Raw genomic sequence first — 16,285 nt, 5'->3', positions numbered from 1 at the left:
CCCTAACTCTCTGAAACTGTGAGCCCCAAATTAAACGCTTTCTTCTATAAACTGTTTTGGTAATGGTGTTTTATCACAGCGACAGGAAAAAAAAATGACTAAGACCACAATGAAATGTTCCAAATTCGTGATTATTTTATAAAAAAAAAAAAGAAACTTTTTCCCATAGACATGATCATACTTACTTTGAGAAAGACTTGCAGATCTTGAGTCTGGGTGTGCTGGAGAATGTCTCGCTGCAGATGTTTGAGAATGGCTATGCAGACGTACACTTGGTAGTCAGGACCAAGGACAACACAAGTAGCAATATAATGACATATTTCTATCCAATCTAAGTAATTCCAAAAACACTGAGTTATCCACTGCAGGCAAATCTTAAAGAAAAGAAAGAAAAAAGTTTAGTTAAAATAAATTAAAAGCCACACTCGCTTATTAAAAAGTAGTAACCAATAATATATAAAACGATTAAAAAGTCCCACGTTGAATCAAAATAGAAAGACATTCTACCTAGTGACCTAAAAAAGTGATTTTTTTTTTGTTTGTTTGCTGCATGGGTAAGAAGATTCATGGTATCCTGATTCAGGACTAAGGACCTGATGCTGTCTGCCCTGCTCATGCTCCTGCTGGTATTCAAGCTCATCTGACAAATATTGTCTTCCTCTTACCCAAAACACCAGTCTACCCTCCACTAACTAACGCTATGAGGCTACCTGAGTTCAGAGATGTTAGTTTTTTCAGATCCACCTGTAATCACAGATGAGTAATTATGCAGATGACAGACTGCAAAATTTTATATTAGTGCAAATGAACTCTTGCAGAGGACAATTTAAACCAAACACAATCAAAGTACATATAAACTGGGAGCTAACACAGAGATGTTAGATGCTCAAGCCAACCCCAGTGGCACTCTCTCTTCCTATTGCCTGCTGATCCAGATGTAGTACTCTTAGCTACTTCTCTAGCACCATGTCCACCTGCATGTGACCATGCTTCCCACCATGATCATAATGGACTAAACCTCTAAACTGTAAACCAGTTCCCAATTAAACGTTTTCCTTTATAAAAGTTGCTGTGGTCTTAGTGTATGTTCACAGCAATAGAAGGCCCAACCAAGACACATATTAACCAAGCCCCACTAAATCAGCAAAGGTCTTAATGTTTGGTACCTCAGAATTTGACCTTTTTTAGAAATAATGTCATTGTGAATGTAGTCAAGTTCAAATAAATATCAGGGTAAGCCTTGACTCAGTGTGTCTTATGTTATTTTTATACAAGGATAAATGTGTACAACAAGACAGACATGTCCCAAGGGAAGACATATGCAGAGAACAGCATGGCTGGATGTAGGCAGGGACTAAGTAATACAGGTTCAAGGCCACAGGCTCCTTAGTTCCCAGGGCTAAGAGCAGAGCTTGGGAGGAGAACGCATGCAGATATGGTGGTTTATCTCAACTTAACATGTGTATTAAGGATACAGATATACCAGTTCTTTTTTTGTTTTTTCCTAACTCCATGTCCTTTGGGAACTTTATTCTTAAATTCTAAAAGGTGCATTTTCTACCTCTTATTTCTTTTTGCATGCCAAATCTGCTTGCCTATGGCTAACATATGTTACTTTGCTAGTCCCACCATACCAAAGAAGCAAAAATTAGGCAGGGAAAAGAAATAACTTTCTTATTTTTCTAGGGAAAGCTACGGGGAAGGTATTAGTGGGGCTGGTTTCTTCAGAACCATCTCTTTCTAACATGTTGATAACAGACTTGTCCGTGTCCAAATCTTTTCTTACAAGAGACTTAGGTAGAGCCACTCTAACAACATCATTTTAATGTAAAGACTTCTGAGATACCTTATGTGTAGTACAGTGTATTCTGATGTAAAGAAGGTTAGGACTTCCATCTTCTGATTACTGAGGGAGACACAATTCATCTATACCAGAATGCCTTACTGAATTTTTGTTTTCTATATGTCATTACTGATGTCAACTACTGACCTTTGAATTCCAGTCATTAAGAGCACAATTTTCATCCCATCCTGTGATCATAATGGCATTTTAAGTAATGCCAATTATATGGTAAATGAAATCTTAGGTTTGTAGTTATGTTATTAGATATTCACACATTTAAATAACATTCAGGATTATAAAGAAGTAAGATCACTCACACAAAACACACCCTGTACTGTAGTTTTCTAAGAATGTTGATATTCTACCATACTTAAGTTTATGGCAAGTGGAATTAAAATCTAAAACAGTATTATTTTAACTGAAGTAAATTATTTCTACTGGTATCTAGATTACAAGAAAAATCAAGGGATTGAAAATTAAAGTGAAAACAATTTATTACAGATACCCTAGGAAGTCAAAACAAGTGTGATTTCTAAATGATCAACTATTTTATTCAAAGATATCATTTTTAACAACTCTTCTAGCTTTACATTATTTGTTTCTATACAAGGAAAAGAAAAAATAACAAAAATAAAAGTGGTTTTAAAGCCAGGAATGGTGACATAAACCTGAAATCTCAGATAAGGCAGGAGGATTGCTGCAAGTTAAGGCCAGTGTGGATTACAAAGGTAGACCCTGACATGAGTGTTCCTGAGTGATTTCAATATAGTGAACGCATCCACTACATCATTGCTATGCTTCTTTATTTGATGATGGAGTTTTTCCACATGATGAAAATTACAACTGTGAATGAATTACAATTGGCAAACATTTCCTCAAGCACAAACATTGATTGCAAATATGACATTATTTTTGTTATACAGCTGGAAGATCTAGTTTCACTGCATAATTTTACATTTTTTAAAAAGTACTATGTCACAAAACATGAAAGAGCTTTCTGTAGTCTTATTTTTATAATGGAAGTAGAAAGGAACAAAGGAGGATGATAATAGATATGATGATGATGATGATATTGAAGAAGAAGACCAAAGGTGGTTTCATGCATTCTATGCAGGAGGGTCAGTCAACTTAACCTGTTTCCTGACACAATCATGTGTAATAATCAATGCTACGCAGCATGGTGTCCCCAAGGAAGAAGAGATACAACATTAAAGATACAAGGTAGTTTAAAAACCAGAAAAGTGCAGAAAATACAGTAAGTTAAGTTTGTTATCAAGGGGTAAAACTGATGGAAAGGTAATTGGAATGTGATTTTACATTGCTTACTTAAAAAGAGAATGTAAATTCCGATTGCTGTCATCTTTCTAGTCTGTTACTCTGAAAAGAAACTCCCATCAACAAATGCGCCTTCCTATCCACATGTAGTTTGGTGTGTGGCAGTGGAGCCTACCGTCTTCACTCTAGCAATCTATATGTTTCATTTAGCAAGGTTCCCACAAATCCTTTACTAGCTAGACAATCCCATGTGCTAAAAATACACAGCCTCAAAAATCACTGTTCCCAATTGGATTAAAACGAGTAAGCTTCAAACCACAAAATCTATACCCAAATAATGACTTAATCATATGTACCCATTTAGTTACTAATGCTTGTATTTACATTTTACAATTACTAATAAGGTGGTAGATAATCAGCAAGTCAATGAGAGGCACTAAAGACAAGTGATTAGCTCACAGTGGGGGCTGCTACAAGGCTTTTTATATTATCAAGAGAATAATGTCACTGCTTAGAAATAATATTAAATAAATGGATTACTTATCAACAGGCTTCTTTTTATGTTTTTGTTTTGCTTACTTGTTAATTTTGAGACAGTGTCTCACACTATAATGGAGACTGGCCTAGAAGTTACTGTGTATCCCAGGCTGATCTCAAACTCATGGCAATCCTGCTGCCTCACATCCTCAAAGGACTAGAATTGCAAAGGTGAGTCACCGTGCTAGGGTTTTACGCAGTTATGTATGAATAAAGCTATCTCAGACTTACAAGATACATAAAATTGATAGATGAAGACTTTTCTTTTGAATTAAATTGATAATTAGGTTGAATATTAAATTCATAATGTAGAGCTCCCTATATTATAACTCCCCCCTAATCTTTGAGAATCCATTTCTAAATTAAAGTAGATACATCAGGTACTAAAATGTGTACTAAGTAAACTATATCAACCCTGATATTCAAAAAGAGGACAATAAGCAGTAACTCCTATCAGCACTGCTCTCAGAACAGACATTTAGAAGCTATGAAAAAATCATGTGTTATAAATTATATTGAATATCTTGTGCTTTTTAACCAACTTCATCCAAACATGGTTAAAATTTCTGTGATTCAAAGTTCAAGCAGATGTTTCATACACTAAAAGCTAAAAATTGTCACAGAACATGATTCCTTCTCACTGAAGGGAAGACAGTGTTATATTTGAGTTTCCTAATAACTTCACAGAACATAGAGCTAGCAGAACACCTCACAAAAGTACATGTGAAGAATGATTTGATACTTCATCAAGGGAAGTACATGTGCACAGGTCATGTCAAGAGGAGGTACTGTCTGATGAAGAGGGAGATAGCTCTAGCAGGGTAAAGGGAAAGGAATCAAAGTAGCTTACAGCAAAGGAAAGTACGCACATGCCACAGAGTGGATCCAATAAGCCACTGGTTAAGCTAAGGCTTACCATAGGAAAGCTGGCAGAACTCTACTTGGTCAACCTCAAAGTTGATTAAAGAAAATGAAATTAAAGATAAGCCAAGGACAGAAAACTTTTTCAGTGGTGATAGTGGATAATTTTTGGTAGCGTGTAGTTATTAACTAATGATAAAATGACTGAGTAGTTTCTTATCAATTTAAATATAATACAATCCATACAAATATAAAAACATAATAGAATATACATAATACATAATATTAAACAACTGCAATTTAGACTTATTTTTGGTAATTTAATAAAAACAAAAGAATAAATCATGCTAGTTAAAAGTTGGAGAAACAAGAAAAGTAATATATGTAAATATTTAATCTAATTAATATATATGTACCCATTTACATTTATTAAATTAGGCTTTGTTAATTTAAATATATTTCCTATGTTTTAGGGGAAAGCATTTTTTGTAAAGTCAGACCTGAGAGGTGAAGAACTGGTACTCTCCATTGGATTACCTGCGATGGAGCAAACCCAGACATGTGGAAAGCCGAAAACACAAGCGGCACCTCAGCCTTCAGCAGCATCTCAATGTAGTGAGCACTGCAAAAATATATGGGATGGATGCCGGTCTCCAGGGTGTCAACAGGAAGGTACCTCTGCATAAAAGGGAAGAAGAAAACAGTAACTATACAGATGATTTAATATAATCAAAGGTATACTTAGCTGAGCCTCTCTACTTATGGCATGCTTTGCTGCTTTAAAATTTACATAGTCTATATAGGTCAGTTGATAGCATTCTTGCATCAAATGCACAAAAACCCAAGGTTGGAACCCAGCCCTACAATAAACCACATGTATTGGGTGCTAATCTGTAAACCCACAAGTATCAGAAGGTCATCCTAGAGAAACAGAGGTTTGAAGTCAACCAAGGCTACTTGAAGCTAACTCATTTTATCGCTGCCTTGATAAAATGAGTTAAAATTTGAAAACAAATAAAATTTATGTGGTGGTGTCATGTGTTATAACAATTATTATAAATATGTAAATATTGGAGAGTCAAACATTGTGGAGTAATAAACCTCAATAAAGATAAGGTTATTCATCTTTCCAAAGCACAGGAATAAAAGTAGTTTGTAATTCAGGAAACTTCAAAGCCTGTGGATGAGAAGGAGAAAAGTTGCATGGAAAAATGAACAATAAACATGAAAACACGAGTAATGAATTGTGCATGCTAACCATGTCAGTATGAAGTATACTGTTTAATAATGGTCATCTCAGCCAGTGAGGCCATGTTAAAAAGCTTTAGTCAGGCCAGATGTAGTGGTGCACGCCTTTAATCCCAGCACTCAGGAGGCAGAGGCAGGTGGATCTTTCTAAGTTCAGGGCCAACTTGGTCTACAAAAAGAGATCCAGCATAGCCATGGCTACACAGAGAAACCCTGTCTGGAAGCAAACAAACATAAGGCTTACACAGCTCTTCAGGTTGTTAATCTAATTTTGTTTCATTTGTTGATTTTAACTTATATCTGCACTTGAAAGGCATGAACACACTAAACTGTATATCACTGAATACATGTACAAACATGTACTATATGCATGTACAAACAGGTACTTCAGCACTGTGCTTACAAAGTTGAGAACTCTGAAAATATGCTTTTCAGGGCTGGGAATGAGGCACAGTGTAGACCTCTGGCCTAATAGGCATGAGGAGCAAAGTTCAATTCTCAGCTTTGATTAAAAAAAATAGTTCTTATGTGCAATTTATGATCATAAATGAACAAGAACGTTTTATTTGTTATGACTATAAATTTAGTATCAACACATAATCATTATTTATAACACAGCATAGAAAACTCAAAGATGTAATTATCTCAAGAAACACTATTTAACAGCAGTTAGATTAAGTAAAGTTGACACCCAACCATGAAGAGTACATAATTAAAAAAAAATGTTTTCTTGTTTTAAGTTTATCTCATATAAACTTCTCCTATTAATCTTATTTAAAAATTTGAAATAAAAAGTTTGTGGTCTTAGATAAAACTAAACTCATAAAATTACATAAGGGTTAAACTAATGTAGACATTTGGACTTGTTGCTATGGTGCTTTGAGGATTTAGTTAGGTCTATGTAATGAAGTTTCTGAAATCACTACAGTGGTTTATCAGTGAGTTTTCAGTTTTTGTTCTTTAGCACAAATGATTTATATTCTTTAAAACTATACAAATATATTTTCAGAAATAAATCAGTGTAAATAATTTGTGTTTTATGGCAGATTTTCTAGATCTTGCACATAAAAATGCTTCAATATTCATGAAGACATAGCATGTTCATGGTCATTTTTCTAGAGAGAACAAGGAGATTTTCTATTAGGTGATTAAATGTAATACAAAGCAAAATTCATATTCATCAATTTGCCTCTTGTCCAACACAAACCGTGTTTCACTATTTATATAACGAGTCAATGTAACAAACATAAAAATCAAAGACTTACTTACATGTTTGTATTTTCAATGTGAACTTACTAATTTTGTATAATATGTACAGAGACACTATGAAAACTGAACACACTGGAACTGATTGTTAGACAGCATATTTCTATGCTGTGGCAGAAATACCTTTAGAACAGGTCTACGAAAATATAAAGACAGTAGACATTAATTATACTGTCAAAGAAACAAAGCATTATCATGTAATGGAGTCCCAGAGATAAGTGTTCCTCTATTCTCATAAATCATACACTGCCAAAATAACCTTATGTCACACTTTCGATAACCAACCTGTTACTGATACCAAAGCTGGTATATGTAATATTGACTATGTAGCAAGATTCTAATGACTGCATTTATTATTACTGTAAACTCCTTTAGGATTTAAAATCTCTAGCTTGTCCATTATTTGAGTATCAGCGCCAATATAGAGTTAATTGTATTCATAATGCCAAAACAATAGCAACAGATGCCCAATATAAACATAACAAGGGGAATTGTGAACCATCACATTATAATTTATAGTTTTAGAATTTTGTATATTTTGTTCAACTATAGCATCCTGAAATATTATCAACTCATATTCAGAGAACATAAAGGCTAATGACATTTAAGGTCAAATAAGGATTGGAACAGGTTAATTTTAAAAAATCAGTAAGTCAAGGGCTTAGAAGTTAGTGGTAGTCTATGATAGGATATGAAACGAAGCATTATAAAATAACTTTAGAATATTATTTGCTAATGGTTAAAATAAAAGATGTTGACTGAAAAATAGAGCAGAGTAGTCTTAGTTTTTTTATTTTCACCTTAGATAATTGATTCTGTTGTCTTATTCCTGAAACTATGAAAAACCGAGTTCTGTGTTGCAATAAAAATTCGGAGGAGAAAGGAGGACTGAATTGGGATAGAAAGTATTTTTTAAAAAATAAAATGAAAAAATATTTTTAAAAATTCAGTAGAAAGATTGTACTGAAAAAATTTGAAAGTTAGCAATCCAATAGAGACAGTCAGTGTAGTTTACTCCACTTCTTATCTGAGTCTCTACAGGCAGAGAACCAGCCAAGCTTTGCAGTAATACTGTTTGTTAATTTGTACAAAGTGGGAAGGCTGGCAGAGAAAATGTAAAGATTTCTCAACATATCGATACTGTGATGCTATAAAACATGAACATTTCACAAGCAAACGTGTTTTATGTGACTCGCAGATGGATTATAGGCTCATCCTCATGATGTTCCTGGCATTGTAGATATGTTTAAATTTCATTAGCATTTTTAACACTGTAAGTCTTTTAACAGTAGGCACTTACAGGAGCAAATGAAGCCCATGTACATGTATATTATATAGCTGTCCATTACCTTCCTGTTGGACTATATCACTTCATCTGATTACTACTTTAGGTTGGTTTAACATCACTGGAGTTCTGTTTGTAAATGCACATAAATTAATGTCTTTTATTTTAACTGAATTGTTGTTCTTTTCATACTTATTACTAACAGATGGCAAGTAAAATATTTTGCTTGATTTTCTATGAAATTCCCTGAAGACTTATTGTATTATAATTTACAGTTTTTCTTATAACAACTGAAGATAATTTAAGTTGATTCTTCTAATCTAAATAACCATGAAGGCTAAAGTGTTTCAATTATTTTAAACTAATTAGTATAAAGTGGAGGTTCTTATTATTTTCATTAACAATTATGTTGTAGGAGGAGCTAAGGTGGGAGGAGTAAAGAGAAGAGGAGGAGGAGGATGGAGAGGAAGAGAAGAAGGAAGAGGAGGAGCTAAGAGAGAGAGAAGAACGAGAGAGGGGCACACAGAGGCTGATGTTCCCTTGTCTGTAGCAGTCAAATGTAGTTGTTATATCTAGGTTAGGTATCGGGTTACACCTCTGATTGTATGGACATCTTGTTAATCATCATTACCAAATATATAAAGCCTTTGGATAATTTAAGCACTAGGATTTCATCTTCCTACTGGGCCAGCATGGATGGTGGGATGGTTTGGGCAATGCCCAGCCTTGTAGAGCCAGTGTGTAAGATTGGTAGAGCCATCTCCCACGCTGGTGTCTCATGGGTGACAGTGCTGGCATTTCTGGTTGGCTGTTTCTAGCTGCAGCGCACACGTGGCCTCATGGCCTCAGAACATGGTGTCTGATCTAGGCAGAGACGCTAAAGCCTAGACAATCAGCTTGACTGGTGGCCGTTTTTAAAAAATTACTTTAACATTAAGTCTCATTATTTCTTATTTTGTTTATGTGTTAGGCTTATTTTAAAAACTTTTTTGAGGCTAGGAAGTGATAGCATACACCTTTAATCCCAGCACTTTGGAGACAGAGGTAGGAGAATCTCTCATTTCAAAGCCAGCATGGTCTACGAAGTGAGTTACAGGACAGCCAGGGCTAACACAGAACTCCAAAATTAAAAAAAAAATTTTGATCTAATTTGCTATAACATTCATAAGAATGCAGATAATCAAGTATTTTTCAGTAATTTTTCTAAAATCATAAAAATCTACTGTCCCAAACATGATCTGATCTAAATAATAATTCATATTCAACATGTTTATAGAGTAGTCAAAACAGTCTCTAACTTTTGAACAAAGGGAGCTGTGTCAGTGAACAAAATGGAAACCTGTCTTCTTAGGGCTAGCAGCAAAGCATATAGATGAGAGATATGGTACCAAGTAAACAAGGTATTAGCAGATGATGAATGTTATAGCAATGAGAAGAAGAAAAGTAAGATTAGGGGATCCCGATGACAATTATTCGGATTATAATTTTTCTTATTTCCTTTGGCGGTATGATGTGCAACGTGCATGTGTGTTACTCTCGCTTTTTATCCTATCCTGTCTCCTCTCACAACTATCAGGCCATCTTCCCTTCAAGTTCCTTTCCCACATATTCCCACCTTTGTTTTGTTTTGTCATTCACTGAATTTAACCAGGGCAGTCTGTGTGACCCTGGGTTTGGAATCCATGTTCAGTAATGGATAAGCAATTAATGACAATGACTGCCCCTTCCCTAGCATCAACTCATGGGCAATAGTTTAGCTGGGAGAAGTAGGGCCCCAGGAGCTCCTCCTTGATACAAGGTTGACTGAAGATAGGTTTAGTCTTGCACAGGCCCAGTAAAGGCAACTCTAGCTGCTACAAGATCCCGACAGCAAGGACAGCATTGTGGACTGAAGACTGCATTCTCTTCTGTCTTTTGACTCATCCATTCTTTCTAGACACTGTACCACAATCTTCTCTGAGCCTTAAAGGGAAGTAGCCTAAATGTCTTGCTTAGGTTAACCTACAATCATCACTCATTCTCAGGCATGATAAGCAGCCACGAGTCCCTTTATTAGCCACCATTCTTGGTAAAGAGGGGATTAGACTAAAAGTAGCACTTTTTTTAAGGTTTAACATATAGATTTAGAAGTCCATTTTATATCATGTCACTTTAGCTAAGTAGCAGTTGTAGATCCCATGGCGACTAATACCTCCTAGTAAGGATGAAGTTTTGAACAGGTTTATAGTAAGGTGTGCATACTCCCTTGTGAGGCAGGTCTTAAAGCCAACAAGAGCAGTTGATTACCCTAATAAGAGCTGGACCATTACTGCACACCAATGGCCACACCTTGCCAGTTGGTTAAGATCACTAATATTCTTAATCCACACCAGAAGCCTGCATTGCACCTTCCAGGACTATGGAAGCTATATGGGAAGAAGCTTTAGCTCACTTCCTGTTTTATTTCTCTGTGTCTTGCAATAGAGGTAACTGGTATCTTCAGCACTAGGGTCATATCAACTAGTTTTCGAGGCCAACTGGAAGGCATGACAATAACCTTTACTGCTTTGGTAGTTTGTGGAACTTTCCTGACCAACACAGGTTGATCTTTTTTTATTTTATTTTTTTGAGGTCCGTGTCAAGCCTATGAGCTTTAGCCAAAGAAGGCAGAGCAATACATAGTGTTACTAACAGCTAAGAACATGCCACAAAACCAAAGACTTTTTCATTTTATGAGACTACAGGAAATAATGGCACAGTGTTTGAGAAAATGGGGTAAAAAAAAAAATGTTCTATTTTGTAAACGATGACCTTTAAGCATTTTCCTGGCTGATCAAAATCTTCCAAGTCTTGGTAATAGTAAACACAGATCTAAATGCCCATTCCCCAAGGAGCCAAAAACTCTTATCAAAACAGACAACAAAATCCTAACTCCAGAAGCTCAGGGCATATTAAAAAACAACAAAACAAAACAAACAAAAAACAAGACAAACAAAAAACAAACAGAAAAAAAAGCAAAAAACCCCAGAAACAACCACAAAGCAATATGAAAACAAGACAGTGCATCCTTTTGAAAAGTTACAACCCCATAGTAATGGTTCAAGATAAGATAAATTTAGTTGAAATTCAAGACACAAAATCTAAAAAAAACAAATATATAATGCTCAAGGAGGTCAAGGAATTAAAAGAAGACACAAAAACCACAATTAAATTAAAGAAGACAGAAATAAACTCCTGATTGATAACCAAAAAACCACAAAAGGCTGAGCGAAATAAGGACAATGCAGGATATGAAGATAGAAGTCCATAAAGGTAGAAATGGTGAGGAACACACAAACTGACATAAAGATTTCAGCCATTCTAATAAAAAAATATCAGTGGAAAGACAAACCAAGAGAGTGGATGGTGTAAATGACAGATGCCAAATGCTAATGCTTTTAAATGAATGAATGAAGAAAATACACAGAATCTTGAAAAAAGACTGTGAGTTATAAGCATAGAAAATTATTCCAAATATAATAATATAGAAATATTTTCAATAAAATTACAGAAAGAAAATTTCAAATCTAGGGAAAGAAATGCCAGTATTGGTACAAGAAACACACATAACACCAAATAGACAGAACCCAAAGAAAAACTCTCAATGACTTATTTTACTTAAAATATATTACTTTATACAGAACAAAGAAAGGGTATTCACAGCTAAAAGAGACAGTCTAAGGCAGATATAAAAGCAGGGCCACCAGTTGATTTTGCAATTAAAAATTAAAATCCAGAAGGGCCTGGAGGAAAGTAATTCAAGTTCTAAAAGACCACAGGTGCCAATCCAGACTACTAACATGGCAAAACTATATTTCCTAATTGAAAAAGAAAGGAATACTTTCCATAACAAAAACAAGCTAAGGGACTTTATACTTAAAGATAGCTCCATAAAGAATGCTGGAATGGATAAGGTTAAATAATAATAAGAAAAAATAAGATTATGTAGGAGGCCACAAATACAAACAGATGATGTTAGGATGTTTTTTTTTTATAATTCATTTTTTATTGGTTATTTTTATTTACATTTCAAATGTTATCCTCTTTCTCGTTTCCCTTTCACAAAACCCCTTTCTCTCACTCCTCCCCCTGTCTCTATGAGGGTGCTCCCCAACCCACCCACCCACTCCTGCCTCAGTGCCCTAGCATTCCCCTGGGTCCCCCAATGTGTACTCTTTGGTTGGTGGTTTAGTCCATGGGAGCTTTGTGGGGTCTGGTTTGTTGATATTGTTCTTCCTGTGGGGTTGCAATCTCCTTTAGCTAGACAGATACCATGTACCAAAGTTAAATGAGAATCAGATTAAACCATCAAAACAGTCCCATAACCCCTAAGAAAATAGAAGCAGTCATTAAAATTCTCCAAACCAAAAACAAAACAAACAAACAAACAAACAAACAAACAAAAAACAGCCAGACAGCTTTAGTGCAGAATTCTATCAGACCTTCCAAGAAGACCTAATACCAATACTCTTCAAACTATTCCACAAAATAAAAACACAAGGAACACTACCTAATTTGTTCTGTGAAGCCACAGTTACTCTGATACCTAAACCACACAAAAAACCAAAGAAGAAAGATAACTGCAGACCAATTTTCCTCATGAATATTGACGCAAAAATACTCAATAATATTCTTGCAAACTGAATCCAAGAACACATCAAAACAATCATTCACCATGATCAAGTTGGCTTCATCCCAGAGATGCAGGGATGGTTCGATATATGGGAATCCACCAATGTAATCCACTGTATAAACAAACTCAAAGAAAAAAAGCACATGATAATCTCATTAGATGCCGAAAAGGCCTTTGACAAAATACAACACTTCTTCAGGTTAAACGTATTAGAGAGATTAAGAATTCAATGTTCATACCTAAACATAATAAAAGCAATATACGTCAAACCAATAGCCAACATCAAACTAAATGGAGGGAAACTTGAAGCAATCCCACTAAAATCAAGGACAAGACAAGGCTGCTCTTTCTCCCCCTATCTATTCAATATAGCACTTGAAGTTCTAGCCAGAGCAATTAGGCAACAAACAAAGATCAAAGGGATACAAATTAGAAAAGAGGAAATATATCACTATTAGTTAGGATAGTTCTTATGGAAAGAATGTCAAGAAAACACAACATCAAAATGACAGAAATTCAATAATAACCTCAAATATTGGTAGATTCAATTCCCTGATCAAATGACATAGACTGTCTAACCAGTTTAGAAAATGGGATCAACTATTATGTTTTATATACAAAAACCAACATCTCATCTCCAACTGTGGACATTACCTTGGAGCAAAAGAATAGAAACAATATTCTAAATAATCAGGACCAGGAAACAAGCAGCCACCACTATTCTAATATCTGACTAAATAAACTTCAAACAAAACTAATCGGATGAGAGAAAAAAAAAGATACTCCATTATGATCAAGGGAACAATCCACTACAAGACATTGCAATTATGGACATAAATGTATCAAAGATTTACACATACAAATACTACTAGGCATTAAAAAACAGATCAAGCCCAACTCAGTAACAGTAGGTGACTTTAACACTCAACTTTCACAAATGGTCAGGTCATCCATTAAAAAAACAGAGTGGAAAGGACAAAGGGAAAAAAAACAAAGAAACGCCACAGACCAAATGAATATAAGAGGTGTCTACAGAGTATCTCACCTAAGCATTAGCTACCTACTACTCCATGAAACTTTCTCTAAAATATACCACATGCTGAGGAATAAATCAAATTTCAACAAATTCAGAAAAACTGAAATTACTGCTTATATTCTGTCTGACTGCAAACCAATAAAGCTTGAAATTGATAGCTTAAAAAAACTTCAGAAAATAAGACATCATAGAGATTAAGGACAGACAGGTCACAGGAGAAATCAAGAATAAACTTTTTTTAAATTCCCAGGATAAAATAAAAATGGAAGGACTGCATGTTTAAACGTCCATAATATAATCAAAGTTATTCTAGAAGGCAAGATTATAGCTTTATATAACTATATTAAAAATGAGAGAGAAATCAAATTACTTAATTATATTCTTTATGAATTTAGAAAACAAAAACATATTAAACCCCAAAGTAGGTGGGAAGAAATAATTCAAACCAGGGAAGATATTACTAAAACAAACAAAAATACAATCAATGAAGCCATAGATTGGTTCTTTGAAAATACAAACAAGCCTGGCAGTCTGTTGTTATGGGAGACATAACAATACATTAAATATAATATAAATTATTATAATGGCGTACTTTAAAATCCTATAGCTCACAAAATTGAAAATCCGAAGAGAAATGGATAGATTTCTAGACACATGTCACCCACCAAGGTTACATGTAGGTAATAATAAGATTGAAAAAAATAGACCTGTAACAAGCAAAGAAATTTATATAATAATAATAATAATAATAATAATAATAATAATAATAATAATAAAACTTTCCCAACTACCAAAAGCATGGAGCCAGATGGACTCACAACAATAGGATTCTACTAGCCTTTTAAAGAACACTCCAGTTATCTCATATCATAGAAATAAAATGATAATTTTCAATTCCTTTTCCCAATATTGCTCTAATACCCAAAGCAGATAAAGATACACATCAGGAAAGAGATCAATAGACCAATATCACTCATGACAATAAATATGAAAACATTCAATAACATATATTACAAATTGAATACAAAAACAAATTAAAAATATCATTCATTCGCCTTGATTAAGTTGACTTTGTTCCCGAAATTTAGAGCTGGGTCAACATATACAAGTCAGATAAATAGACTTAAAGAGGGAAGTCATATAACCATAGATAGATTCAGAAAAGATCTTTAGCAAAATTCAACATCACGTCTTAATGAAATCCCTAGAGAGAATTGGTATAAAGGGAACATATATACTAATATAATGCAGGGCATTTATAAGAAACCTATAGCCAAGATCATGCTAAAAGGAGAAAAATTCAAAGTACTCCCACTGAGATTGGAAACAAGAATCTCTTTGTTCTTACGCAATATAGTGCTTCAAGTCTTAGAGATATTTGACAAGAGAAGTAAAAGAAATCCAAACAGAAAATTAGACAAAGCATCCTTCCTTGCAGATGACGTGATTCCATGAAGGGAGACACTGCAATCTGAACCAAAAAACTTTCAGAGCTCATAAAAACTTCAGAAACGTGGGAGAATACAAAATTAACTTATAAACTCAATAGCCTTTCTGTATGTCACTAACAAATATACTGAGAGCAAAATTAGAGAAATAATTCTATTAATAGCCTCAAAAATACCCTGAGTAAACCTAAGCAAGGATTTGTAGTGTTTTTATAGTAAAAATCTGAAAGCTCTGGTGATGGGGGAGGGCAAATGGTAGAAGCAGAGGGTTAAACAAACCAATACAGGTAGGAAAATATGTAAAAATGTGCATACCTTTGTAAGCCAATTAAGTAACACATTGGTGTTTTTGTTTATCTTCTTGTTTTTATTTATGTTTTAAAGTTAGAAGTGAAGATACCTTGCATGTCAGACATCAGGATAATGCTGTTCTTAAAAACAATGGATTATTAAACAAAAAACCCAAGTTCCAGGAGTGAGATGCCTGCTTATGAGCTGTTGGTAAGGAAGGTAAACTCAGTGTGTCAGAAAACAAGACAAAACAAGACAAAACAACACCACAACAATGGCTCTAAGTGTGGGAAAGAATCGTGTAGGGAGGAAGGGTGAGTTCACAGACGTAGGAGATATGAGAAGGAAGAGTTGACAGTAATTGTAATACAGTATGTAATATATATTACATATATATATTATACATATATATGTATATACATATATATGAATGAATATATATATATATATATATGTATATATATGAATGAATGAAACTGTCAAAGGCCAGATTAGAGAAAAGCTATACTATCATTTAGGTAGAAAATTGACTAAGAATTAGTAG

General features: G+C 34.4%; 1 protein-coding gene across 4 annotated transcripts in view; it reads right to left on the bottom strand.

Annotated features, from left to right (window-relative positions):
- Tbc1d32 (TBC1 domain family member 32) overlaps positions 1–16,285 on the bottom strand; it is a 210,303-nt gene that overhangs the window by 13,708 nt on the left and 180,310 nt on the right. For all 4 annotated transcript variants that reach the window (XM_076917034.1, XM_076917033.1, XM_034524089.2 and 1 more), the window contains 2 exons: positions 5,054–5,194; positions 186–374 (listed from right to left, as the gene is read on the bottom strand). In XM_076917034.1, coding sequence (XP_076773149.1) covers positions 186–374; positions 5,054–5,194 — 330 coding nt within the window. The remainder of the gene's footprint in view (positions 1–185; positions 375–5,053; positions 5,195–16,285) is intronic.

Source organism: Arvicanthis niloticus, chromosome 20 (assembly GCF_011762505.2).
Source record: "Arvicanthis niloticus isolate mArvNil1 chromosome 20, mArvNil1.pat.X, whole genome shotgun sequence".
NCBI classification, from domain to species: domain Eukaryota; kingdom Metazoa; phylum Chordata; class Mammalia; order Rodentia; family Muridae; genus Arvicanthis; species Arvicanthis niloticus.
The sequence above is the reverse complement of the archived record's forward strand: the minus strand, read 5'-3'. Positions and strand labels throughout refer to the sequence as shown.